General features: G+C 58.2%; 2 protein-coding genes and 1 non-coding gene across 9 annotated transcripts; 2 read left to right on the forward strand and 1 right to left on the reverse strand.

The window, feature by feature from the left end:
- Nucleotides 1–913: 913 nt before the first annotated feature.
- LOC118698612 (diacylglycerol kinase delta) lies at nt 914–21,943 on the forward strand. 7 transcript variants are annotated; one of them, XM_036402046.2, is made up of 30 exons: nt 914–1,029; nt 1,936–2,180; nt 11,049–11,159; nt 11,275–11,355; nt 11,583–11,687; nt 11,897–12,029; nt 12,216–12,322; nt 12,745–12,870; nt 13,019–13,121; nt 14,590–14,752; nt 14,849–14,957; nt 15,126–15,265; nt 15,401–15,482; nt 15,970–16,061; nt 16,324–16,423; nt 16,671–16,911; nt 17,142–17,240; nt 17,351–17,450; nt 17,824–17,931; nt 18,387–18,480; nt 18,559–18,666; nt 18,806–18,919; nt 19,052–19,186; nt 19,272–19,438; nt 19,559–19,676; nt 19,764–19,850; nt 19,943–20,059; nt 20,139–20,241; nt 20,718–20,887; nt 21,305–21,943. In XM_036402046.2, the coding sequence occupies exons 2-30, from the start codon at nt 1,983–1,985 to the stop codon at nt 21,377–21,379; spliced, it is 3,486 nt and encodes a 1,161-aa protein (XP_036257939.1). In that variant the 5' UTR covers nt 914–1,029; nt 1,936–1,982; the 3' UTR covers nt 21,380–21,943. The 7 variants fall into 7 exon arrangements, with proteins under 7 accessions (XP_036257939.1, XP_036257944.1, XP_036257945.1 ...); XM_036402044.2 differs by having other exon boundaries at nt 915–1,029; nt 18,384–18,480; XM_036402049.2 differs by having other exon boundaries at nt 915–1,029; nt 18,384–18,480; nt 20,757–20,887.
- Nucleotides 3,448–3,543, forward strand: LOC118698924 (small nucleolar RNA SNORA17). The gene has a single exon (XR_004981984.1). It is a non-coding gene; the product is annotated as a small nucleolar RNA SNORA17 (small nucleolar RNA).
- On the reverse strand, nt 21,895–26,550 carry CCNB3 (cyclin B3). Its single transcript, XM_036402053.2, has 12 exons — nt 26,447–26,550; nt 25,713–25,831; nt 25,547–25,630; nt 25,268–25,386; nt 24,689–24,791; nt 24,271–24,369; nt 24,015–24,107; nt 23,622–23,759; nt 23,028–23,183; nt 22,590–22,739; nt 22,291–22,421; nt 21,895–22,140 (listed from the first exon to the last, which is right to left on the reverse strand). The coding sequence occupies exons 1-12, from the start codon at nt 26,448–26,450 to the stop codon at nt 22,068–22,070; spliced, it is 1,269 nt and encodes a 422-aa protein (XP_036257946.1). The 5' UTR covers nt 26,451–26,550; the 3' UTR covers nt 21,895–22,067.
- Between the last annotated feature and the right edge of the window lie 428 nt (nt 26,551–26,978).

Genomic DNA, 26,978 nt, shown 5'->3' on the forward strand with positions numbered 1-26,978 from the left:
TCACCAGAGGACAGTAGAGCAGATAGGGAGAAGCTCCCTCCCTCATCCTGCTGCCCACCCTGCTGGAGATGCACTCAGGACATGGGTGGCCCTCTGGGCTGCCAGCACATTTGTGTGCATGTGGAAGTGTGTGTACAACTAAAGTGTGTGGCAGCATCTGTGTATGTGCTCGGCCGTGCCTCCATGTAACGCCATATGCCCATATGGTTGCATGGCAATGGTGCACGTGCTCACATGTGTGTGGGGTGTGCGTGTGGGTATGTGCACAAAAATGTGCGTGGCCACAGGGTGAATGCTCACCTGTGCAAGCGGTGTGCCTGCCCTTGTCCATGTGAGGAATGCACAAATATGTCCACAGTGGCAGTGCACGTGCTCGCCCATGCCCACATGGATCTATGTGCAGGCACAGGGTGCATGCCTGGGGTGCGCAGGCATGTGTGATCTGTGACTGCTTGTGCATATGCCTATGTGGACGGTACACACGCATGTGCGGCTGTGATGCCTATGCATGTGCGGCTGTGATGCCTATGCATGTGCTGGCCCTGCCCACGTGGGTGGTGCATACACAAGTGCACTGCAGTGGTGCATGTGCTCTCCCGTGCCCATGCATGTATCCATGCGAGGGGAGCATGCGTTTGTGCACGGTGGAAGCCGTGTCTCCCCGTGTATGTGTGAGCCTGTGCACACGTATGTGCGTGAGCACACCCACACCGGGTGTGCCCGCCGTGCCTCCGTGGGCGGGCAGCGCACACGTGCGTGCACGAGCTCTCCCGTGCCCGCGCGGGTGCCGCACACGGATGCGCGCGGGGGCGCGCGGGTGCCCGCTGTGCCCGCATGCTCGGGGCCGTGCGTGGGCCGCCCGCGCCGCGCAGCAGCGCCCGCCGTGCCGAGCAGGCCGGGGCTTGCGGCAGGGGCAGGGCCGGGGCCGCTTGCGGAGGCACGTCCTGGCGGGGCCGGGGGGCCTGCGGACGGCGGGCCGGAGAAGGAGCGACCTTGCACCAGCAGCGGCGGCGGCTCGGGTCGTGCAAGGTGTGTGCGGGGCGGGGGGCGCTCCGCCTTCTCCGTCCCGGGCGTGCTGCGGGATGCTCAGCGGGCATCCGGCACCAGACAGCCCTAGGGCTGGAGGAGGCAATGCACCTGGGGGGGCGGGGGGGGGGCGGGCCGCAGCACTGCCCTCACTCCCTCCCCTCTCCCCGCAACGCTTGTTGCTGCGCCGAGAGACGGCACCGCGGTTGCCGGCAGCCGCGCGGAAGGGGGAGGGCGCGGCGGAGCCGGCCCGTGGTAGGTGCGTGGGGCCGGCTGCCGTCCAGGCTCGCTTGTTGAGGTAGGTGCCTCTCCCAGTCCCTCCTCAGCCTTCGGGGCCGGCAGAGATGCCACGGCTTCCCCCGCATGCGGGAACCCCACGCTCCCCCATCCATCCCAGCCCACCCGCAGTCACCTGCTCAGGGCTCGCGACCCATGGGCGCAGGAGGTTCACCCATCCCTTCCCAGTTGCCGGAGCCAGACGGATGGCGGGGTCCAGCTGCTGCTTTTCATGGAGATCCCTGCGCTGTCCCCGGCCACAGAGCACAGCCCAGCACCTCGGGGGTGGGCAACAAGGAGAAATAGCACAGGCTGCGGGAATGGCTTCCACCCCTCTGTGCACCAACGTACCAATGCCCGAGCATGGGGCAACCACAGTCTCCTGTGCCCAAGTCAGGGACAACGTTGGGATGCCAGATAGGCTGAGGAATAGTTGGGACACTGAAAAAAAGGCAACGAAGGAAAACTTTGCCTGCAAGGGTGCCACCCTGAGTGTCATTTCTGGGCAAGGATGCGCCATCTCCCTTGATTTTTAGGGCTGCACCTCCCAGCTAGCAGAGCCTTACAGGATGAGGGGTCATGCATGCCTCTTCAGGGCTTTTCCTCCATTCCTATGTGTCCTTGTCCTCTCAGGGCTGTCATCAGGGGCTGCAGAGCTCTGAGCCAAGCCAGATTGGAAGATGGCTGAGAAGCTGGTGCCTGGGGACCTGTTCTCGAGGAAGACCCGGGAATCAGTGTCATCCCTGGACTTGGACAAGCTGGCACCCATCTCACCCGAGGCTGGTGGTGAGGAGTCATCTGACAGCGAGGGCGAGCAGGAGGACAGTTCTCACAAGCTCATCCGGAAGGTTTCCACCTCGGGGCAGATGAGAAGCAAGGTCAGGGGTGGGGGATGCCAGTGGTGAGGGACTGGCTGGATGTGGGGTCACTGCTGAGGACAAGGCAGGGGGGTTTATGAGGGTGTAAATGAGTACCAGGTTCTTGCTGCTGGCAGACTTGGCCCAGCCACAGCTGGCAGGGTTCTGACCCCCTGTGTCCTGTGGGAGGGCACATAGAAACATGCACACCCCACAGTGGTAGTGTCAGCATTGGTCCCATGGGGCTGTGAAGCACAGATTTCATCCCACTATTCAGGAACAGGGTGTCTCCCATACCCAGAGAGCCCCTACCACATTGCCTTCATGCTGCATTTGTATCCCCTGGGTTCCCCTTACCTGTCCCTGGAAGAAGAGGACTCTTTTTAGGATGCTCCGTAGATGCTCTGGGACTGAGATTTAGGGTCATGACAGTTTTGTAGGCTCCTCGGATCCCAAACCCTGCTGCAGGCATTGTGTGTGTAGGGCTTGGTGGGTGGCAAAATGGAACCGTGCATCTTTCCTAGTGCCCTAGATCAATTTGGCTGTGCCAGCTCCCCTGCAGGTCCCATTCCCACAGATCTAGTCCCCAGTGGTGGTTTGCTGGACAGATGGGAACACCTTTGAGGTTAGACGTGACACTTATATTTCCCAGAAACTAGCATGACAGCAGCTGGAGTGTGTGTGTGTGTGTGTGTGTGTGTGTATCACAGTTTGCTCAGAAAAAGCTATTTTGATAGCTTACAAAATTTACAAGATTACCCCTACAAAATATGGGGTGTGGTGCCTTCAGCCAAACAGGAGTGCATGGTCAGAGGTCCCAGGTCAGGGACCTCTGTGAAATGCAATGCAGGCAGAAATAACCTGGGCCGAATGGCCAGGTAGGATGTGGGGAGAGAAGGAAGTTTGGGGGGACATTATGGGGAGGGAGGATGCAGACACAGTGCTTGGAGGATGCTCTGGATGACATGCTGGTCCTTTGCATCCACCTTTCAGCTGCGGGAAGGAGGTGGTGGAATGAGTCAAGGCAGTGCCTGCAGTGTTGGGTGGCACACGGGGGCTGCTAGAAATCCCCCTACAGCCAGCTTCCGGTGTCAGCCTCTCCTCAGTGGGGATTTGGTGGCTGTGCTGCTCCGGGGTGGGGGAGAGCTCTGAAAACACAGCATAGGAATGTAGTTGTGGAGAAGAGGGCTATTACTAGACTCTGGTGTTGGGTGCTGAGCGCATGAAGGAAGGGGAATGAGGCAGTGTGGGTCTGATGGCAGCAGTGGGTATGCTTGGGGCTGGGGCAGGCTCCCCTCCTGCTGTCCCTGTCTTGGCTGTTGTGCCAAGCCTGGTGCACTGGCATGAGGTGGGGCAGAGGATACTTGCTCAAGGGTATGGAAATCGCATGTTCCCAACCTAGCACTGTGGGGTTTTTCCACTTGGCAGAGGAGACTTCTGGGGCATGGGGCATTGAAGGGGCTCTTATTGAGTCCCTCTGGCTGCTCAAGGAACATACCTCAATTTTCCCTTCTTTGAAGCAGGCTGGCATCAACTCTGCCCTCTCCAAGTTGGCTGCCTAGTGGGTGAAGAGGGCTATGCTGGGTGCAGGGTGTTGGGGAGGAGGCACAGTGGGAAGCCAGGCCAGTGTGTGGGATCATGGGGATGCTTAGTTCTGTGTATGAGCCCTCAGCATCCTTCTGGAAGGGTGCTAGAGTTTGCCATGCAGCACTTGCCGTGCTGTGGGGCACAGGGACATCACAGGGAGCCATCAATGCCAGGAAGTCTGAGGGGAAGGGGCAGATGGCTGGGCTATGCCCATGTCCTACAGCAGCAGCACAGGAACACGAGCATGCTCTGAGCCACAGCCCAATCGCCAGAGCCCCCTGTACCACCAGCAGGTTCTGGCCTCACTGCTGAGCGGCTGCATGTGGGGAAAGGCTGTCTCTCTGCCTGCTGTGGTTGCTGCCCAAATCCTGCTTGGCATTAGCAATTAGCCATGCAGGAGGTCATGCTGTGCAGCATGTCAGGGGAGGCAGGTGGCATGATGGATGAGCAGGTGGAAATGACATGTCTGGGCTAACAGCCCATGGAACTAGGGGAGAGAGTGAGAGCTGGCAGGGCTGGAACTGAAGGGGCCTGAGAGTGAACTGTGTATGCCTCCCCTGCCACCTCTGTGTTTTCAGTGTTGGGGTTCAGTGTTTTTCCCGAGGATGCCTTTGCCCTGGTCCAGATGGGCAGGACTGCACTTGCCAGCCTGGCATCTGGTTGGATGGACTCCTTCCTTTCCTACGGAGATGAGGGTTTTTGGATGACATTGCTGCTGCCACCCAGGTCAGGCTTACAGCCCTGACATGGCACATGTGCTGCCTGTCACTCCAGCCACAGCCACAGGGTGTGTGCCATGGCAGGCACCTTCCTGAGTGATACCCCTGTCTTGACATCCTCGGCACCCAGGTGGGGCTGGGGCAGGGAGAGGGAAGCATTGCCTGCACCCCAGGGGCAGGTACCTAAAGAACACAGTTTATAAGGGAGAGTTCAGTGCCAGAGTGGCAGCTCCTGAGACAACAGGTGGTGGGGCATCAGGTTTGGGTCATATGTGATGGGTGGGGTGCTTGAGAGGGTCTAAAGAAGCCTGCCATGTTGGGGGGCTGGGAAAGGTCAGGACCCCCACCCCATCCACACTGACTGGGGAGACCTTGGTGTCTGGTGATGGAAGCAGGCAGCTTCTCCCACTCCAGGATGTTGTCCAGCCCCTGGGACAGGAATAGGTGAGGATCATTTTGGGATCTGTTGAATCCTTCTGATTGCTGCTCCCCAGTTCCAGTGCTTCTGCACTCTGAATGTTCATGCACCCGCATCCCTTTGTCAAGCCTCCACATCAATCACATCCCCCCCACTCCACACCTCCAGGCTGGAACTATGGACACCCTGTGGGGTGCTTTGTGCCAGCATTGCTGTGGGGGCGGCAAGGTCGTTGTGCTCAGTGACAAAAACAGCTGTCAGATGCAGGTGTCCCTACTGGACTGAAAGGCTCCAGGATGGATGGAGTCTTGCTGACATTCCCCAACCCCCCCCCCCCCCCCCCAATCCTCCAATCCTCCTCAGTGCATCTGGGGGCTGCCAGTTGCCTGTACCAGGTTTTAGGTGTGCAAGTGCAGAGTGGGAGAGGGATGTGATGCTGTTTCCCAGCACTGGTTCCCTTAGGGCTGGGCTTGGAGAGAAGGTGAAGGGGAGAGAGGGGCTGGTTCTGGGGCTCACCAAAGCATTTGAGTTGATGGGGGTGGTGGGTCACATCCTGCTTGCGTGTCTGGGGTGTTCATTCCTCGGCACTGCCTCAGCACAAGCTCTCCCAGCAGCTGCCTCCCAGAGTGGATGCAGAGAGTGACCCAGCAGTGCTGTTTGGTTCAGCAAGTGACAGGTCCTGAGGTGATTGCACCAGAGCTGGGAGGTAGGGGTATCAAGGAGAACACAGCGGGGTGCATGCCAGGGATCCAGGGTTGCCCGTGGCATGGGAACAATGTTCATGGCCATGGTGGGCAGGGGTAACCATGGCTTGTCTGCTGTTTGGAAAGGGGAATCCTGTTCCCGAATTCCTGATCTTGAGATACATCACAGCTGTTTGGTGGGGCTGAGGGACCCATCAGAATCCTCCCATGGGGCTCAGGGAGGTCAGTGGGGTTATTGGTACCCTTGTCCTTGCTGCAGGTATTGAGCATCCTGCAGGCTCAGAGTGCCCTAGGAATGAGGCAAGCTGTACCTGTGCATATTGGGGTGTTGGGCAGGTGTAGGGAGCCTGGTGAGGCAGTGCTATAGAGCAGGCTGTGGGGAATGTTGCCCACTGAGTGCTAAATCCTGGCCAAAAGATGAAGAAAGAAGGTAGAACTGGCTGGGGCCAGGCCTGGAAACCTTTCTTTTGCAGCAGGAGGATGGACCATGGCTCCTGGGCAGTGCACCCTCTAGACTTGATGCTGGTGGGACACTGGAGCATCTCTCATACAGAGAGAGCCTGGGAGAGCTGGGACTGTTCAGCCTGGAGGAGAGACTGTAACCACAGAGTCCCTGGTTTTTGAAAGGGAGGGTGCAGCAAAGGGGGAACCAGGCTCTTCTCAGTGGTGTCTGCCAATGGACAGAAATGAAAAAATAGGAAATTGCACCTCAACACAAGAAAACACTGTCTGAGACCAGAGAGGCTGGGCTTGCTCTCATTAATCAGGGCCCACCAAGTTAGTGCCTGGGGTGTGAAGATAGCCCCACTGTCACTAGCCGGATGTTTGTGAGGTTTCTCAAGCACTCTGCCCTCTCCATGCTAACTTTTTCTGTTATGTGAATGTCGTTCTGGTCCATCAGCTCTTTCCCACTCCTGCTGGGCAGAGTGGGAGGGCTGTGCCCACCAGCATTGGGGCACAAGGTGCAGGGGTGAACTAGTAAAGGTTGGCCTGATGCGGGATGCTTGCAAGCATGATGCTTGGGGACCAATGTGGCTGTAGATAGGGAAGAATGACCTCATTTCTAAAAAGCAGCTGCTGGATAATGTGCTCTAGGGGGGTTGCCTTTCTTCTAGGGGCTCCTTTCCTCATTCCTCTCCTCCTGTTAATTGTCTGTTGCCTTTTAATGGTCTTGTCAGGACTGGTGCTAGAATCTCCTTTTAAGCATCCACCCAGCACAGGGAAGGGATATTGTGGTTGGTCCTGCAGTGGCAGAAAGCTCCATCCTCTGGGAGCAGCTGCGCCTGTGGGGCCATAGCACCTGTCAGGCACCAAGCCCCTTGACTGCCCAGTCCCGGAAGAGCTCTGCTGTGTCACAAAGCTTGATAAGGTTTCCGACCGACTCCAGCCTGTGGGGTGCCTAGCAGCTGGTGGAAGCCCTGCAGCTAGGGCTGTTTGAGGTCTGCCAGCCTTGCTCTGCCTGGTGCCTGCTCGTCCTGGTGCCTGCTGGCTCAGCTAGGGGATGAGCTCTTATGCAACTGGACCCCGGCTTGTGCCCAGTGGGCTGCTGCACTTGGAGCAGGAGGGTGGCTGCCTGGAATGATGCTGGTGCAATGCAGGTCGGTGTGTTGACAAGTTATCCTCTTCCCCTGTCCTCCTACTGGGTGAGGCATCGTGTGGTCACAGGGACAAGTATATCCCTTCAGGAGTGGTGTAGGGTGGCCAGCTGTGTGGGCAGATAGTGTGGTGCTCAGGAGGCGTATGTTACAGCATTCCTGGGTAACAACCTTCCTGGCTCTTCTCCAGGCACTGCTTCGCTGTCCAAGCCGATCCCAGCAGGAAAACCCTCCTGCCCCAGCTGTGGTCAGACCTGGATTCACAATGGGCTCTTGCCAGGAATGGTGGTGACAGAGCTGGGAGAGTGGGGTAACAGAACAAAGCAGCATCCTGGGGCTCTGCTTTAGGGCTGAAGGAAGGGCCAGCATTTCGGGTTGTAGCCTGACCTGGAAGAATCCCTGGACTGCGGTTCGAGCCCCCTGCTTGTGCCAAGCACACAGGCAGCCTGTGGCATGATGGCCTCTGGAAACCAGCCCAGTCCTGTCACAGCACATGGCTGGCCATCCTCCCAGGGCCATTTTTACCCCATTTGTGTCCCCTCTGAGGCTCTGCTGCCACTTCAGCTGCATCTGACCTGGAGGTGGTAGTATGTCTGCAGACACTGTATGGTTTCATTCTCACCTTTCCCTTCCTGCCCTGTGCCTCTGGGATCCCCCCAGTGCTGGTGCTGAGCCCCCTGGGCTGTAGAGAGCAGGGAGGGACCTCGGGATGGGGCAGTGGAGTGCTGGGACAGAGCCCTACAGGGGAGCTGGCGTCTGGCTGATTGCTGGGCAGTTTATATGTGGCTCCGGGTGTGCCGCCTTGGTTGCCGAGGTGAGACCAGCTCTGGCTTTGCTGAGGCTCCCTGCAGTGCTGCCTGGGGCTTTCCAGAAAGAATAGCTGTGGTTGGGGTGAGTGGAGCAGCTTGGATTTGTTTTAGGGTGTGGGTGGCACACTGTGTTTTACAGCTGTGCAATGACTAGTGCAGAGCTCCCAGCCCAGTGAGCCAGTGCTCCCATTGTCCCCAAAACTCTCCAGGAAGAAGAGGCAGTCCCTGTGCTACAGGTGCTCAGCTCCAGCTCTTTTGAGCTCTAGGGTACCTAACAGCCACTTACTATACAATTGTGGTGACCCTGGTGCTCTGGACAGGGCTTTGGGGAGCTGGCACAGCAGGGGTGATGCCACCCTGGCATGGCCTGCCTGCCCTTGCCATTGTCACCCCTTTCCTGTTTGCAAAGAGGAAACACTGACTCACCCAGCAATGGTGCTGCAGCATGCATTCCCACTGTGTGGCTGGGCCTGCTGCTGGCCTTGGCCATCAGGTGCCTCTCAGGTGTCCTTCTGTTGTTCATTGCAAAAGCAGGGGTCCAAAACCATGGAGCCACTTGGGAGCTGATCCCTGCCCCAACAGCTGGAGCAGGTGCTCCTGGCTGAGACCCATGTCAAAAAATGAGGTAGGTGAGTGGCTTACCACAGTGAGATCCCAAAACAGCCCTCCGTCACCCCAGATTTGTGTGCCTGCCCAGGCAGCGTGGGACAGCTGGACTCCAGGGCTTATTTTGGAAAGGGGACCTGCCTTATTTTCCCCAGGGAGGAGTTGTCTGGCCCCATGTGGGCACCAATGGAACCTGTACCACGTGGCATCACACACCAGGGGTGATGGAGCCTGGATGGGCAGCTGCTTACCTGAGGAGTTGTGCAGCAAAATGCTGCCCATGGCAACACAGAGGGCTTGGGCTTTGATGCCCAAAGCAGCCCACAAGGGTGGGCGTGGGGAGAGGTGCCCCCTGAGCTTCTCTGCACCAATTTTGCCACCCCGTGTTGGGATGGCTAGGGATTAGTCTGCACTGGTGGAAAACTGAGGCACAGTCCCCCCAGCCGTGGTATTGGAAGTGTTGTGGTGAAGGTGGGAGAGCTCTCATGGGTGTGGAGGTGAAGGTGGGAGAGTCTGCTTTTCAGGGCCGCTGCATTCTGTCCCTGGGAGGGCCAGGACTGTGACATCTTGGGGCTGGGTGATGACTTTTTGCTGCTGTTAGGAGCTGCTGCTGCTGGGGGTGTTTCAGCTCTGACTCTCCTTTGCAGGAGTGGGTGCCACCCTCCTAGGCAGCCAGTCCTTGCTGTATCCTACCACCCACGTGGCCCTGGAGCCAGGCAGAGTGCCCATGCCCAGCTGGCTCCAGCCCCTGCTGTGATAGCTCTGAGGCGCCATCATGGACAGGCCCCTTCTTCCTTCTCATTGTCATCCTTTTCTTCCAATGGCCCCCTCGTCCTTCACCGTCACAGCTCCTGACACCACTCCTTGCTGTCACACACTGCCTGTCCTTTGCAACAACAGCAATGACTGCAGCAAACACAGAACCTGTGCCTGATGAGTGCAGCCAGGTGTGGTGGATGTGGTGTTTGGGGCTGGATCCCACCAGGCTATGGCAGGACCCTGGCTTGTCCCCTGGTCTGGGACAAGGACTGCTAGGGTGCATGATTTGTGTGTGGATCTGAGGTCACAGCTGGACCCCACTGGAGGGATCCCTCTGCGCTCTCACAGCTGAGAGGCCAGGAAAAGGACTCAGTGTGCCCCGGGGTGCTGACACTGCTGGCACCGGGGACCGCTGGGCAGTTTGAACCTGCACTGACATTCTGAGGCATCATGGTGATTGATTGACCGCAGCCAAACTCTGCAGCAGTCTTGGGAAGTGATAAAGGCTTAAAACATCCCTCTTCAAACTCCAAGCTGGAAGAGAGCAGGGAACAATGTGGTGGGTGCCCCAAGGAGGTTCAGGAGGGTTACGCATTTGAATAGTTGAAGCTCAGGGAGCACCCCAGATGGCATTTTAGTTTCTTTGTGAAGGCTTCTGCTATTCCTGGTGCTTTGGCCATCTGGTTCAGACCCATGGGGCAGTAGATTAAGGCTGAGACCTGGGGCTGGTGTGTTTGCAGGCTGATGGGTGCCTGACTGCCACCTCTTGCAGCACATGGGTTGGCACAGGAGTGCAGAGCCCCGCCATGCTTCCCTCGCTTTGCCCTCATGCCCTGTGATAATTTGCTGTTAAATGTGGCTTGTCATCATGTGCCTGGATTGGATGCAACCACTGTGGCAGCTAATTGCAGAGAAGCAGCTGAACAGAGCTGCCGGTGGTGTTTAAAGAAGATACAATAAAAGATGAGGCAGTGCCAGAGCATCTCTGCCACCTCTTTCAGGCTCATAGCCATGTTGCAAACACTAATTAATTGAGTCTTGTAAACACCACTGCGAGAAGGGTAAATATTGGCAGGTGCTGTGTTTCGGGGAGGGCAGAGAACGGGCAGCCAGGTTGCAGCGATGCACTGTGCTGCAGGGGATGCTCTGCCTGCTGCAGGCTACCCTCAGCCCCAGGTTGTCCTCTCCAGGGGCTGTGGGGGCAAGGCAGAGCTGGCTGCACTCCGGTTCTGCTCCAGCTCTGCTCTCCAAACCGGCTGGGGCCGCAGTGCCCAGGTAATGCCACTTTGAAGATGCAGTTGCTATCTCTGGGGCACTAGTCTCCTCTTAAAGGAAGCTCTGCTGGCTCCAGTTCTGCCCTTGGCTTCTAGGGAGCTGCAGCAGGGTGAAGATCTCCAGGCACTACCCTGGGGATGGAGAGGAGGAATCAGCAGTGGAGCCTCTGCACTGCTGGAGACCTGCATCTTCTAGTCCTGCCATGCCCAGCAGCATCCTTCCAGATCACAGGCAGTGCCCAGTGCCCAGGCGATGGTAGGCAGGGAACATAATTTGCCCTGCTACATGCAGCAGAGAGTGAGCCCCAGAATGTCCAATCTGTGCTCCTGGGGACCCGGGGACTGGTGTCACAGGGGAAAACGGTGGCTTTGGTGATCCTGGGGGCTACAGGAGCTCAGGACACTGTGGTCTCTGCAGAAGAGCGTAAAGGAGGGGCTGTTGCTGAAGCAGACGAGCTCCTTCCAGAGGTGGAAGAGACGATACTTCAAGCTGCGAGGCAGGACACTTTATTATGCTAAGGATGCCAAGGTAGGCTGGAGGGTGCTTCCAACATGCCCAGTTTGGGGGGGACCTGAGCCTGCCAGCCCAGGAGGGGACAGAGATCCCTGCCTGGTGGACTGGGGCTCTGGTTCCTCCCTCGCAGTCCCTGATCTTTGATGAGGTGGACCTGTCTGATGCCAGTGTGGCCGAGACCAGCACCAAGAACATCAACAACAGTTTCACGGTGAGGGAGGTGTGGGGCTACCAACTGCACCCTGTGGAGACATTGGAACCATGTGGGGAGGCACTACAGACCTCCCTCATCCCCCCAGAGCCATGGAGCACTCCATAGCATGGCCTCCTGCTGCTTGAGGTGGCACTGGTGGGCCACAGATTGCTGGGGTCTGTGCTGGGTTCTGGCTGGCCTGGCAGTGGCCTTGCGAGAGAACGTGGGGATGGTGGCTGTTGCAGGTGATCACGCCATTCAGGAAGCTCATTTTATGTGCGGAGAACCGGAAGGAGATGGAGGACTGGATCACAGCCCTGAAATCTGTCCAGAAGTGGGAGATCCATGAGGTGATGTGGGCAGGATGCTGAATGGATCTGTATTTGTGTGTGGAGTATGTTTCCCTCTGTGTGCCTTTGATTGCCAGAAAAGAGCTGTTGCCCTTGGCATAGCTCCACAAGGAGGACAGGAATTGGGCTGGGGGGGACTCGGGATGCCAGGAGAGAGGGAGTGCCGGCTGAGGGTGCCAGGCACTAATGGGGCAGGGCTGTGTCTCCAGGCCACACAGTTCAACATGGAGCACTTCTCGGGCATGCACAACTGGTACGCCTGCTCCCACGCCCGCCCCACCTTCTGCAACGTGTGCCGCGAAGCTCTTCCAGGGGTCACCTCCCATGGCCTCTCCTGTGAAGGTCAGTGCTGGCGTCCTGCTGGGAGGTGGGCAGGAGTTGGCATCAGGGCAGGGCAGCCTCTCAAGGCTGGGCCAGAGCAGGAGTGGTGCAGGGTGATGCCCACTGCCCAGATGCAGAGAGGTTTGGGACCAGGGATGTGCATGCCATGGGGACCTTCCCTGCTCCTCACTGCTCCCCCCCATGCAGTCTGCAAGTTCAAGGCACACAAGCGCTGTGCCGTCAGAGCCACAAACAACTGCAAGTGGACGACTCTGGCCTCCATCGGCATTGAAATCATCGAGGATGAGGATGGGGTAAGCAGGGGAGTCCCTTTTAGGCATCCTGGCAGGACAGATCCTCCATCAGAACTAGCCTTGCTGTGCCCAAATCAGGAAGCAGGAAGAAACTGTAGCTGTCCCCTGCACTGTGTGGCCTCTGGGCTTGGCTCTGCAGGGGCATAGCTTGGGGACACCTCCTCTGGAAGCCTGTATCAGGATTCCTTTTTGCTGTCCGACTGGGGCCACCTCCAGACATTTTCTGGGGATATGTCTGCCCTGCCTAACATGCTGATGGCTTCAAGCAGCCAGGTGGGCAGAGATGAGAGGACATGGGAGGGGTCCCAGACCCACCTTGCCCTGCTAAATGGCACCACTTCCATGGTGCTTGGGGAAAGAGGTGGCCTATGATCTTTCCCTCCAGTGTGCAGGATGCTATTGGTAGCTGCTCTTCTCTGCAGGTGGCCATGCCCCATCAGTGGCTGGAGGGGAACTTGCCCGTCAGTGCACGCTGTGCTGTCTGCGACCGGACCTGTGGCAGTGTCCGGAGGCTGCAGGACTGGCGGTGTCTCTGGTGCAAGGCCATTGTAAGAATATACGCACACACCCTGTCCCCACCCCTCTCCCAGCACAGACAGCACTGCCCCTCCTGTGTGCATCTCTGGGAAAGCTGATGCTGAGACTTTGGTGCTGTGTCCCCCCGCTCTGCTGATACAGGCATTCCTGCATTCCCAGGTTCACAGTGCCTGCAAGGAGCTCCTTGGCAAGAGGTGCCCCCTGGGCCAGTACAAAGTGTCCATCATCCCGCCAACTGCCTTGAACAGCATCGATTCTGATGGTGAGTTGGGGAGGGCACAGGGCTGGTCTGGTGGGGGGGACAGGCTCTTTGGGATAGGGCTCTGAGCTCTCTGAGGTCTTCTGGAGGCTTTGACTTGTTGCACTGTGCCTGTTTTGTGGGGCAGCAGGAACACTACCTTCAGTAGGCTCCAGAGTCAACGCCCTTCCCTTAGTTGAAGGCTGCTTGTTGCCTTGCACTCTGTTTCAGGGCTTGGTGGTATTCTGTGGGCTTTGGGGTGGCATTTCTTGCCTCCATGTGGCTTTAGCTGCTCCTGCCAGGTCACCACTTGCAGTGGCTCAGGACATGGTGCCTCTGTGCTCTGATCAGCAGTGCCAACCCTATACCCCTGAGGTGGGCTGTCCTGTGTTGCACCTCAATGGTTCAGCATCTCTCAAGGCAGGATAAAGCTCTTGCTTGGGTTATTTCTCAGTGTCTGAAGCTCAGCTGCTTTTTTTGGTAGTGCAGAGCACAGCTTTGCCCTGGCACAGGACACTGCAGGGAGAAGCCATGTGGAGTGTGGGGGGACCCCCCCAGCTGTTTCCTTCTCCTGAGGGGCCCAGCTGGCCTCCGCTAAGCAAAATCTGTTCTTCTCCTCCGGATATTTCTTTCTTCATTCTTTACTGCTTTTCACCACTCAGCTCAGCCGGTAGCTCATTTGCCTTGTTACTCATTGGGATGCTGTCAGAGTAACCATCACGCGGCTGCTCCTCAGCTCCAGAGCCTCAGCTGCTGGTGGCTGATCCCTGGCAGCATCTCTGCCCTGTCCCTCTCCAGCAGCCCAGCCATCCGTGGCTGTGACTGTTGCCCACCTGACTGGGAACAGCTTAGCAAGGCCTCAGTCCCCCCTTGTCCTGCCATGCTGTCCTGCTGCAGCATATGAGTACTGCTGGCAGCAAGCTTTTCCGCTGCAGCCCACGCTCTGACTCAGCAGCTCTCAGTGCTTTGTGTTACTGCTCTGCTGGGCTGGGAGTGGAGATGGAGCAGTGGCCAGGCAAGGAGGGGGGGCTGTGGGGCTGTTACCCCCATGCTCCTGCTGTGGTGGGGGTGCTAGGGCTCCTGGTTGCAGCCCATGGGGCTCTAAGGGCAATAGCTGTGGGGCTGGTGCCAATGGCATGATGGCTGATATGGTCCCTGCTGCAGCATTGCTTGGTCTGCCAAGGGAAGAAGCCTGCAGACACCAGCCAGGGAACTGGGATAGACAAGAAGTGCCTGAGGCAGGTGCGGGCTCTGGGCCACCATCAATCCTACTCTGCCTTGGGCACATTTCTTTCCCCATCTCATTTCTTTAAAAGCATAGTGCTTCTTCTTCCCTCTGCCCCTCACTATCCCCCGGACATCCCCATCACTGCCCCTCCTGCCCCAGCACCTCACAGATTGGGCTTGGCACAGATGGAGTGTCCATACTCTGCTCTCCTGAAGTGTGTGGGGGCAGTGAGAGCTGGGGCTCATGTGTTTGGGCTTACTGCAGGTTTCTGGAAAGCCACCTGCCCCTCAACCTGCTCCAGCCCTCTCCTGGCCTTTGTCAACTCCAAGAGTGGGGACAACCAGGGTGTCAAGTTTTTGCGCAAGTTCAAGCAGTTCCTCAACCCAGCCCAAGTCTTTGACCTCATGAATGGGGGCCCACACCTGGGGTAAGCACCAGCCTGAGCACCCTGGAATTGCCTTGCTGGGATCCCAGTGGGCACCTGGCACAGCACCTATTCCCTCTCTCCTTGCCCGCCACCCAGGCTGCGCCTCTTCCAGAAGTTCTCCACCTTCAGAATCCTGGTGTGTGGTGGCGATGGCAGCGTGGGTTGGGTGCTCTCTGAGATTGATGCCCTTGGCCTCCACAAGCAGGTGAGTTGGGAGTGCCTGGCATTACTAGTGCAGGCTGGCACCATCCCCAGCACTGGCACACTCTGTGTACCCCAGGTGCTGCCAAGCAATGGGCACAGCAGAGTTGGGGGTGTCACAGGTGCCCTTGGGGGCTGCTCTGAGGCCCCCCACTCTGTCTCTCTCCTGCAGTGTCAGCTGGGTGTCCTGCCGCTGGGGACTGGTAATGACCTTGCACGGGTCCTGGGTTGGGGCAGCCTATGTGACGATGACACTCAGCTGCTGCAGATCCTGGAGAAGCTGGAAAGGGCCACCACCAAGATGCTGGACCGGTGAGCAGGGCATGGAATACATGTCTCTCTGTCCCTCCTACCCTGGCATCTTTTGGGAAGCCTGTCCCAATTCCTTGCCTGTCCCTGTGCTAGGGGGCCAGGACATGACAAGCAGCCATGGTCTCTGTTTGGCAGGTGGAGTGTGCTTACCTATGAGGCCCCCAAGCAGTCCCCCTCAGCACTGAAGGAGGAGGAGAATGGGGACTCCAACATCCAGGTGGGAACTGCTGGCATTTGGGCGCTTGAGATGGGGAGGGCAGGCTGGAGGGCAGGTTCCTGTTCAACCCAGTTCAGGGACACAGGGAGGGATGGCACAGGAAGAGGTTATTCTGGGGGCCCCTGGGGACTGGGGCTCTGAAGGGGCTGGAGTTGGCTGCATGCAATGAAATGACCCTGGCAGGTCTCAGCCTGGCATATGCAGTTGGGAGCAGGCAGAAGGTGAAGTAGAGCTAGCCTGCCAGTGGCCAGCTGCTTTGGACTCTTCTGTGTGCTCCTGTTCAGCCCCTTGCCCCAGTTTCCCTCCTGATGTGACTGACCTTGCCTCTGCCCAGCAGCATGGGCATGGCTACCCTCAGTGGTGGGGAGTGGGCTGAATAAGGGCTGATCATCCCCAGTTCAAGGCTGGCTGGGCAAAGCTCTATCCCTGAGCGGGGCACATGACAAGGTGGCAGGTGTCCAGCTGTCTCCACCTGTGTCCCCCCCAGGTCCAGATCTCCCATTACGCAGACTCTGTTGCCTTCCACCTGGCCAAGATCCTGGAGTCAGACAAGCACTCAGTGGTGATCTCCTCTGCAAAGTAAGGAGGGGGCTGTTGATGGGGGTGCCAGGAGCCCCTTTTGCTGGGCTGGGGCCTGTCCTCAGGACCACTGCACCCCCCACGGCCAGGCTGTCTCAACTGGCCTCCAGCAGCTGATGGCTGTGCTGGTGCCTGGCAGATAATGCTGGCTGTGCTGACCCTCTGGAGCAGCAGGTGTTATCCCAGCAGGTGCCCTGGCTGGCATCTGTGCCTTGCTGGCCATGCTGTGCCCCTCTTGACCTCCAGCCACTTCCCTTGGCAGGTTCCTCTGTGGCACTGTCAATGACTTTGTGACTGAAGTTGGGCGGGCTTACAAGAGGGCGACGGAGAACAAGCAGGAGGCTGAGCTGATGGCACGGAAGGTGTGTTGCAGGGGAGCTGGAGGGTTGGGTCAAGCTGGTGGCACAGCCTGTGAGCAGGGGATGGGCTGCTCCGCAGGCCTATGCCCTTGTTGAGCATGTATTGGGGTGTGCCATGCTTGGGGTGCCCAGGCATGGGGTGTCCAGGTGCTTGGGGGTATCCAGGCACTCATAGTGCCCAGGGAAGCACCCAGCACTGGTGGGGGGCAGCAGCTTCTGGCAGGTACTGAGTGGGGTAGGTGTCCCACAGTGCGCCATGCTGAATGAAAAGCTGGACTCGTTGGTGCGGGAGCTGAATGAGGAAGCTCAGGCCATCATGGTCCCTGAAGAAATGGCACAGGCCACCCACGCTGATGTCAAGGACCAGGAGAAAGCTGGCAGCTTCAACCCCAGCCCCCAGCCTCGCATCTTCAAATCCAAGGAGCAGCTCATGCTGCGGGCAAACAGCCTGAAGAAGGCCCTGCGGCAAATCATTGAGCAGACAGAGAAAGGTGAGGGAGTGGTGGGACCTGGCAGCTTCCCTGCTGCTGCAGCAACCTGTCAGGAGCTGTGAAGCCACACTGGGTTGGTGCTGGACCCATGTCTTTGTTCTCCCCTGGGATCCTTGGGATGGCAGCAGTGTCCCCACCCTGGGCCCTTCCTGGTATGAGCCCACAGGCCTGACATGAGGAGGGGCTACAGGGCTGCACAGACTCCCTGTCATGTCCCTCTTTGTATCCAGCTGTGGATGAGCAGAACAAGCAGACCCAAACCTACCAGGGCAGTGTGGGCCCCAGCAAGGATAGCTCAGAGGAGTTCAGCAAGGAGGAGGAGAAGCTCAGTAAGATGCCAGCAGGGCATGTGGCATTTTGTGGGGGCATGGGGGTGAGCTGTGGGATGGGCTCAGGGTGAGAACCCATGTGGCAGCTACCTCCCTGTCACCCTGGCCAGGCTACCGGCGGGTGACTGTGACCTCTGCGTCTTCCTCCATCATCCTGGACCGGCCAGACACCTTTGGCAGCTTGCAGTTCCCTGAAGACCCCAGCACCCTGTGAGTCAGGTGTTCTGCTTGCCCCGGAGCAGAGCTGGTACCATGCTGCCCCTTTGAGGAGGCTGCTGCCCACCAGTGTGGCATCCCTGCTACCAGGCCCTCCTTGGCCAAGCAGTGCCCATGCTGGGGGAGCCTGCCTGTGGATGGTGCTTTGAGCTTGGTGTTCCCACCTGCAGGCAGGTCCTGGCTGTGCCATGGGTCTCCTGCCATGATGACTGAGGGAAATTAGCAGCCATCCCTGCTAGTTTTGGTCAGGCTTCCCAGTGCCAGCCGCTCTGCTCCAGTGGGTGTTACACCGCATCCTCTGGTGCCAACCCAAAGTCACCGATACGCAGGGGCTGCTCAACCTGCTTTCCCTCTTTGCTGATTTCAGACACTTCTTGGAGAAATGTGTCATGAATAACTACTTTGGCATTGGCCTGGATGCAAAGATCTCCCTGGAGTTCAACAACAAACGCGATGAGCACCCCAAGAAGTGCAGGTTGGCTGGAACCCCTAGATTTCCCCCAGGAAAAAACATGTACCCCTGGCTTTCCAGTGCCATCAAGTTGCTGGGAGCCATGGGGGTGACTCAGGCCTACTGTGTTGGAGATCCTTCTTGCAGCAAATTTTGTACCTGTACCTATTGCTGGGATGAGCACCCCTTGGTGGCAGGCTGCAAACACCCCAGAAGGGGTGAAGACCTGAGGACTCGGTGGGATTTACTTGCTCTGCAGCTGGAGAGAGGGACATTGCCATGCTGGCGTGGAAGGGTCAAAATCTGGGTGCAACGTGCTGCACCTTTGGCTTTTCTGGGAGGTAGCAAGAATTGAGGAAACTAAGGTGGGGCCAGCCATCTGGGACTGTTCAGCACAGTGCCCCAGGAAGGGTGTGGACCCTGTGACAGGCAGTGGGGAGCCCACAGCCCCTCATCTGTTCCACTTTGCCCCACAGCAGCCGCACCAAGAACATGATGTGGTATGGGGTGCTGGGCACAAAGGAGCTCCTGCAGCGCACCTACAAGAACCTGGAGCAGCGGGTACAGCTGGAGGTATAGGGCTGGGAGAACTGGGAAGGGGTGGGAGGGGCAGCGTTACAGCAGACCCCCAGGCTTAGCCCTCTCTTGCAGTGTGACGGGGTGCCTATCTCACTGCCCAGCCTGCAGGGCATTGCTGTCCTCAACATCCCCAGCTATGCCGGGGGCATCAACTTCTGGGGAGGCACCAAGGAGGACAATGTGAGTGTCAGTACCATGAGATGAGTTGGGTGGCGTGATGTCCTTTCCCCAGTCCTAAGATACCCCAGGGCTAGGGTGTCCCTGCCTTGGGCACACATGGGGGAAAATGGATGTCTTCATGTGTAGTGATCCTCTACAGAACTTTGGGGCTCCATCCTTTGATGACAAGAAGCTGGAGGTGGTGGCAGTCTTTGGCAGCATCCAGATGGCTGTGTCACGGGTCATCAACCTCCAGCACCATCGCATTGCACAGGTAGCGCTGAGGTACCCTGCAGGACCACAACTAATGCCTGAACACTTTTGGGGCAGCAGTGGAGCCTGAGGCAGTGTGGCTCTGCTCAGCCTGGCAGCTATTGATGCCACCCCTGGGCTGTGTGCCCCACAGTGCCGTGTGGTGAAGATCACCATCCGGGGCGACGAGGGTGTACCTGTGCAGGTGGATGGAGAGGCCTGGATCCAGCCACCTGGCATCATCAAAATCCAGCACAAGAACAGAGCCCAGATGCTGACAAGGGACCGGGTGAGATTGAGGAGCTCAGCAAAACCATGCTGAGGGACATGGGAAAGTATGACAGTCTCAGAGGGGCCATGTCTGTCCCCCACAGGCATTTGAAAGCACCCTCAAGTCTTGGGAGGACAAGCAGAAAGGGGAGAGCTACCGAGCAGCCACACGGCCACGGCTCAGCTCCCAGCAGTCCATGGAGTACCTGACCGAGGAGGAGAGCAGCCTCTTGCAGCAGGTCTCACGGGTCGCTGAGACCCTCATTGCCAGGTCAGACTGTGGGAAGGGGAATATAGTGGGCACAGGGAAAAGGGAACTGTGCTGTGGCCATGCAGAGGTGCGTGCCCAGCCCAGGGGAGCCCTGGCAGCTCCAGCCCCTGTCACCCGCAGGATCCATGAGGCAGCCAAAGCTCACAAAGCCATGGAGCAGGAGCTGGCGCATGCAGTCAATGCCAGCTCCCTGGCACTGAGTGAAGCCCTCTCCCACAAAGCTGCTGGCACCTCAGAGGTGAGCGGGGACTGGGAGCGTAAAGCAGCCTTTACCCAGGCCCCATGGGGCCCTGCCACTCAAGGGGTTACCCCCTCTTTGCCCCAGTTTCTCAGCAGGAATATGGCTGTGGAGATGGTGCTGAGCATCAAAGAGCTGTGGGCTGAGACCAGGGCATTCCTGGACGGGAAGGCGGTGAGTGAGGGACTGGAGAGCACCCAAAGCCTCTCAAGGCTGCTACCTCTGGGGGTGGCAGCAGGGTTGGGTATGGGCCCTGTCCCCCACAGCTGGACTCGCCGCAGGAGGAGGAGGCACTTCAGGGCCCTCTGAGTGTGCTGGGCCAGGAGCTGCAGCGGCTGCTGGACATCCACTGGCTGGGCCCTATTGCCCACCCTGCTGAGGAGGTGGGTGCACAGGGACCGGGGTCTGGCACAGCCCAGCCTCAGGGAGCTGTAGCATCCCACCAAGCCTGGCTTCTCACAGGAAGGTGCCAGCAAGGGAAGCTTTAAGCTTCGCCTCAACATCCCCAAGCCCAGGAAGGAGAAGGACAAGCTGCAGAAGCAGAAAGCCAACAGTGTGCTCCCAGGTAAAGTGAGCAGTGTGCCAGGAAGAGACAGCTGGTGCAGTCCATGCTAGAAAGGACCCCCCTGTGCTGACCTATACCTCAATCTCCTGTTTTGGGAATGCTGGGGAAGAATCCTCAAGAAAGGGGAACCTGGCTGCTTGAGGGTGGCACCCTTGTCACCAAGAGCCCCTTAAAGCTTTTTCTGGTATCAGACATGCAGAGCACCCCAACCCTATAATTCCTTGGCTAGGGGGAGAAGGGGGCTCTGGTACAGCTCAGACCTTTGGGTAAGTCCCTCGTCCACAGCTGGGGGTCCGGTTGAGGGGGAGCAGCTCAGGTGCTCCATAAGTAAGCCAAGGAGAGGAGAGACCTCTGCAGCCCGAGCGGGCTGTGGCCTCTGGCCCTGCTGGAGTCAGGGGTGGGAGGGGGTATGCTGTCTGCTGACGACAGGCTGCCATCACTGCTGCCTGCGCTGCTGTGTCCCACTGCCTCCACAGGCCCCAGCAGTCCACCACTGTGGTTTTCCTCCCTGCTAGCAGACAAGTGGGGCTCCGAGGAGGTGGCAGCTTGGCTGGAAACGCTTGGTTTAGGGGAATACAGAGACATTTTTGTTCGGCATGACATCCAAGGCTCTGAGTTGATTCTGCTGGAGAGGAGAGACCTTAAGGTACAACCCCCTTGTGCCTCCTGAGGGACTCCCAGCCCTGGGGAGCATGGTGTCCTCCATCCCTCCTCTCCCTATCCTTCCTGGTGGCAGGTTGGCCCTACATCTGGGTCTGCAGAGTTGAGCTTGTGCAGCTTCTGCACAGGGGCAGGGAAGCAGGGTGGCCTTGGTCCTCCAACTTGCAAGGCTCCATACACCTATCCAAAACAGTATCAGCAGTACCCGACCCTCAGCTGCATTCAGGCATGGGGATGCGCTTTTAAGAGGACAGTGGGCTTCAAGCAAGCACTATGCTCTAGCAAGGGAGAGCAAGGAGAGCTGGGCTGTGCCTCATCCTCCAACCTGTGGCTTGTCTACCAGCAAGGGCGAAGAGCTGCAAGGCCCTGCAAATGCATCACCTCCTCTTTCTCTTTCCTGCAGGACCTGGGGATCACCAAAGTGGGCCATATGAAGAGGATCCTTCAGGCCATTAAGGAACTCAGCAACCGGCCCTAGGCTGACAGCAGGGCAGCAGCCCAGTCCAGGTGCTGGGTGGGTGCTGCCCCAGGGAACAGGGGCTGGGTAGGGGAACAGGTCCCTGCCCTTGCCCCATATTTATGGAGCCCTCCCTGCTTGCCTCGCTTTAACTCTGTCCCAAGTGACCCTGGGGCCACTGCTTCTCCCCCAGCCTATGGGGCTGGGGACACTGAAGCAGAGGTCTACCCTGATAGGTGTGTGGTCTGACCACCAGTCACGCCCAATCAGGGTCAGGTGGTCACCTGGGACCACCCGCTGTGTGCTCAAGCTGGAGCCAAAGCAAAGTTTCCCCTTCCCCATGTGGGTATTTATGCTGTGTAAATATTTGGAGAGAAGATACGCATTGCTGCTGCTTGCATAGTGTCATTACTAAGGGGAAGGTGGGGAGGAGGGAATTGAGAATACCTTTCCAGCCTTCACCCTGAGCTTCCTGGTCCCCACCAGTCACCGTGCTCTCACCCTCTGTCTCATCACAACACAGGGAAGTACAGTGCTGGGGCTCCAGTGCCAGCATGTACAACAAATACATTTTATTAACAGTTACACATGACTTTTTTTCCTCCCCCTCCCCCGCCTCTTCCTCAGTTAAAATTACTATTACTTATGTACATGGTACCACCCTGCTTGAGGGTACCCCATTATTTACAGGCTTATTCACAGAGTAGGGCTAGGAGCTAGTGAGTGTCTCCTCGAGCTTGAGCATGTCCATGGGGGTGACTTTGGCAACCTCAAAGAAGACCCTGGAAGGAACACATTGGCTTAGAGCTCAACCACAGCCCTGACACCCATCCACCAGTGCTCCCAGATCCCTACAGAAGCCCAGGGTGCACACCAGTGGTGTCACTCCCTGCAGCAGGGACAGGCCTGAGACAGAGCCCCATGGCTCTCACCTGTGTGAGTACTTGCTGCGCACAGCATTCAGCTTGTCACGGGGCTGGTATGTGAGCAGGAAATTCAGCCTCTTCACCAGGGGGTGCAGGTCCTGGGCACTGTACCCACTGTAGTACTCCAGTGTAGGGGTCTGCAAGGGGACAGCAGGGCTAAGCTGTGCCCTCAATGACAGGACAGTCGTCATCTTCCCTTATCAGCATCCAAATCTGATCATAGCCCTAGTGCATCACCCCACTCACTAGTCCATTGCGTCCCCCTGCAGTGCCTCCCAGGGTGCCTCGGCAGGGACAGTACTCACCCAGCCCCCAAGGTTCTTCATGGTAAGTGCCAGCAGCAGGCAGCTGGCAGCCAGCTTCGACGGGCTCTCACGGGCATAGTCGTACTCCTGCAGGGTCATCTCACAGAGGAAGCGGGCCAGCGTCAGTGTCTCCATGGTGGCACGGGCACACTGCAGCCAGTGGGCAGGGAAAGCGCTCAGCCTTTTGAGCAATACTGCTCCCCTTCCCAGCCTTTCTAGGATCTAGAATGCAGCGTCTGGGGCACAGGTCAGGGATTACACACACCCAGCCTATCACAGACCACCATCCTCACACCCCAAACCCTTTTGAGGGGACCTGGATGAAGTTTCCTTGCTGCCAGCTGGGAGCCTGAAGCCCCAGTGATGCGAGTCACTGTCCCCTGGAGCCAACAGAAGGGATGCCTGGGGGCACCCAGCCGACCCTCTGAATGCACTCACCTTGGCAAAGCGGCGCAGGAAGCGGTAGGGGATGGGGATGTTGATGTCGAACTTGAGGGTGCTGAGGATGCTCATCTCCATAGCAATAAGCTCCTCCCGCTTGTAGGCATCATCACAGATATAGAGGAAGTCATCCACACATGGTGGGCACCGCTCCTGTAGGGGCACAACTGCTCAGCACCCCAGTGGGAGCTCATCCTGGCCTCACTCAGGAGATCCTAGCCACCCCACAGGCCCTGTGAGTGTTCACGTGCTGCTGGACTCAGCAAGGACTATTAACACTCTGTGGGACTTTTGTCATGCCCATACTCCTCCAGCCCTTGGCTTGAGCTCCATGCCTGCATTAAGTAAACTAGGGTATCCTGATGGTCTATGCAGAGCAGAGAGAAGCTGGCTTTCCAGTGACACCAGGACACAGGTTTCAGCCCATCATGACTGTATTTGCAGCCCTTGGGACAGGAAGGAGGAACATGACAGACATGCCACCCTGGCAGCTCTCAGGGCAGTAACCTGGCCTTCCCTAAAACCTCCCCAGGGATCATAGAGGCACAGCCCCTCTGAGTCTGCACCCCAGGAGAGTACACAAAGAGTCACCTCAAATTTGGAGGCAATGAGGATGGCAGTGGAGCCGATGAGCTGCAGCTTCTCTCTCATGCTCACCACCTCCACCAGGTAGTGGTCTACTAGCTTCACAGCCAGGTACAGTGTCTCATGGTTCAGCTCAAAGTTCTCCTTCAAGAATGAGAGTGGGGGTCAGAACAGAGTGTCAGACAGAAGTTAGGCCTGGCCAGCCCCTTCCAGGTCTCACAGAGGCCAGGGGTACCTATGGGCCAGGCTCAGAGGGAGGGATGTAGGCTCATCCCTAGCCCACACAGGGGGAGCATCAGCTCTGCGCTGGGAATGCTTGCAGGAGCCTCTGCTAGCACAGAGGTCACACATGCCAAAGGCAGCACAGGGGTTGCTCTGCAGAAAGCTGTGCCCTCTCACCTGCACCTCCACCATCCAGTCCACAAGGATAGCACGCATGTCCCCACTGATGTCTGTCTGCTTCTCCATGTAGTCAGGAAGCATGAATTTTTCCTGCCAAAGAACCAGCTGTCAGGGACATGGCAAACATCCCCACCTTCAAACAAGCCCCTTCTCACCCTGTGCAGTGGTCAGAGCCTCTGAGCAGTCAGTGGCCCTGCCTGCAGTCATTCCTTCCCTGGACAGGGCTGTCACCCCCTGGACAGGCATCACCCACCTCTCTTTCCCGCATGTATTCAAAGATCTCCTTGGCATACTCTGCATTGGCGTAGGGGTCACCCAGCTGCTCCTTGTCAATGTCCTCCACTGCTGGCACCTGCTGGTATGGAAGAGGCAGCAGTAAGGGGGAGGCCCTGTAAGTGCCAGTCACCTTGTCGGGGCAAGGCTGCTGCTCCTCTGCACACCCCTTTTCCACCTGCCTTCATCACCCTGCAGTCCCTGCCCCACTCTTTCCCAGGGGATGATTCTTGAAGCAAGATGGTGGTGCACTTTGCCTGCCCTCCCCAGCTTTTCATCACCCTGGCTGAAGTCTCTCCAAGGCCCAGAGCACTGCCTGGTGCCTGAGTAGCACTAGTGGCAGCTGCAGAGTGGTGCTGTGATGGGCCTGGGGCAATGCTGCAGCCCAGGGTCCCTACCCTCTGCTCAGGGGGCTTCAGTTCCTGTACAGACACTGGCTTCTCTGGCACAGGATCCACTTTGGACTCTGCAGGAGCTGTTGGAGGAGTTTTCTTCATTGACCTGGGAAGGAAAAGAGCATAAATCATTGCTGGGAGAAGACCAAATTTCTTGGCTGAAAAGGGGCCTTCCAGAGACTCTTGCTGCTTCAGGAAGGGGCAAAACCACCCCTAAAATATCCCCACAGACTTCTAGAATCACTTAGGTTGGAAAAGACCTTTAAAGATATTGAGGACAACAGTTCCCCCAGCATTGCCATGCCCACCACTAAACCATGTCCCAAGGGCCACATCCACACGACTTTTAAATCCTTCCATGGAAGGTGACTCTACAACTGTCCTGGGCAGCCTGTGCCAGGGCTGGACAGCCCTTCTGGGGAAGAAATTTTTCCTAATATCCAACCTAACCCTCCCCTGCCACAACCTGATGCCATTTATAGTAGATATACTAGTTCCCTCCTGCATCTGGCTCAGCCTCCATCACCCAAGGGAAGCCCCATGGGACAAGTTTGCAGCAAACTCCTGCCCCCAGCTACTCACTTTTTTAGATTGATCTCGTTGTTCTTGGCCACCCCTAAGGTATTATGTGTCTTCTGCGCCTTGGGTGGAGCAACCTTCACAGACTCCTTCTTCCCTGCCACCACCTGGTTCTTGCGAGCCTGTTTGGGTCAGAACAGGGGCATACAGGGGCTGCAGAGTGGAAAGCAAGATATGCCCTGCAGGGAGACCTCTCCTCTTCCTAATGGGCATGGGGTATGCCCCCCACCATGGGGAGCTCACAGGGGACACCAGAGCCCCTACCCTCACAGAAGCACTCACATTGGTGATGTCTCCAAATGCTGATCTCTTCTTGGGCCCACCCTGGGGTGAGGATGAAGACCGCTTGGCATGACAGCTCTCCTCCTGCAATAGAAGCTGTTAGAAGATGGTGGTGAGCTGCCCCACAGGAGCCCCCCCTGCAGCTCTCGCTTGGCTCGGTGCTCACCTTCTCAGGATCGATGTTCTCTGCAGCAGGACCTGCCTTGCCTGCTCGGGACTGCTTGGTGGTCAGCATCTTGGCATTGCGTGGCAATGGCATCCTTTCCCTTGGTCTCTGTGAGCAAGCTGGGGGCAAAGCATGATGTGATGGGGGCTACTGCCCACCTGCCTCCAGGGACACCCTCCCAGCTTGGGGCAGCACAGGGGGAGGTTTATCCCTCCTGGGGATTAGCACAGCAGCACTGACCCCTTTCCTGAGCACGGCAGGTGGGTGGTGCCCCAAGACAAGCCCAGGCGAGGGACAAATCTGGCTAGAGCTGCTCCCAGGGAAGAAGGGACAGAGACCCCAAAGACCACCACCTAAAGCACTCTTCTGGGTGAGGTGGTAGGGGGGACAGGCAATTCCCAGATTCCTGCATCCCAGAGAAGGATGCAAGGGCTTGCACTTCCTCGGAGAGTTGGAGGTCTTGCAGATCCCCACTCTCCCACAACCCTCAGGGTCCCCTGGGGGAGTCGGGAGTCCCAAAGTTCCCCTCTCTCCTGCATCCCCCGGAATTCCCAGGGAAGCCGGGGATCTTGGAAGCCTTTACTCCCTTGCATCCTCCAGGGTCTCCACGCCTGCCATCAACTACGGGCCCCAGCGCTGCCCACTCCCCCGCAGCCCTCGGAGGCCCCACTCCCCCATAACCGAGTGGGATCCCCCCCAGTCACCCATGCCCGGGATGTTCCCTCCCCACTCACCCATGCCCGGTCCGCTGTGCCCGCACCTCCGGCCCCGGCGCTTTTGAAAGTAGCAGTTCGGTAGCGGCCGGCCAGCACTGGCCGAGCCTCGCCCAATCAGAGTGCGAGGCGATGCCAGGCGGCGGCCAATCGGCGGGCTCGGAGGGATGCAGTTGCTAAGGGGCAGGGCGGCAGGGTTTAAAATTCAACGCCGATAACCAATGGAAAGGCGAGTATGCGGCAGGGGCGGGGCGAGCGCCGAGCCGGGCGGGCAGCGATTGGTGGGAGCAGGCGCCGTTTAAATCCGTTCTGCGGGGCCGTCGTGGCGGCCGGGCCGCAGAGTGGGGGCGGCCGAGGAGCGGCCTTGCCGTCTTTGCCGTCTTTGCCGTCTTTGCCGTCTTTGCCGTCTTTGCCGTCTTTGCCGTCTTTGCCGTCTTTGCCGTCTTTGCCGTCTTTGCCGTCTTTGCCGTCCTTCGGCGGGTGAAGCGGCCTCCGCGGGCAGCTGGCTCCACTGCGTCCACTGCCTCCGTCCGCAGCCGTGGGTCCCAGGCCT

The sequence above is a fragment of the Molothrus ater genome, chromosome 14 (genome assembly GCF_012460135.2).
Source record: "Molothrus ater isolate BHLD 08-10-18 breed brown headed cowbird chromosome 14, BPBGC_Mater_1.1, whole genome shotgun sequence".
In the NCBI taxonomy this organism is placed as follows: Eukaryota; Metazoa; Chordata; class Aves; order Passeriformes; family Icteridae; genus Molothrus; species Molothrus ater.

Excerpts from the sequence above, each read along its gene's own strand:
- CCNB3 (XM_036402053.2), bottom strand. Across the intron at positions 23,760-24,014 it reads ACTGGATGGTGGAGGTGCAG|GAGAACTTTGAGCTGAACCA; the intron begins GTGAGAGGGCAC and ends TCATTCTTGAAG. Across the intron at positions 22,141-22,290 it reads CGCAGCAAGTACTCACACAG|GGTCTTCTTTGAGGTTGCCA; the intron begins GTGAGAGCCATG and ends TGTTCCTTCCAG.
- LOC118698612 (XM_036402044.2), top strand. The coding sequence starts at position 1,983 with ATGGCTGAGAAGCTGGTGCCTGGGGACCTGTTCTCGAGGAAGACCCGG. Across the intron at positions 15,483-15,969 it reads ATGGGGACTCCAACATCCAG|GTCCAGATCTCCCATTACGC; the intron begins GTGGGAACTGCT and ends TGTCCCCCCCAG. Across the intron at positions 17,932-18,383 it reads GAGCACCCCAAGAAGTGCAG|CAGCCGCACCAAGAACATGA; the intron begins GTTGGCTGGAAC and ends TTTGCCCCACAG.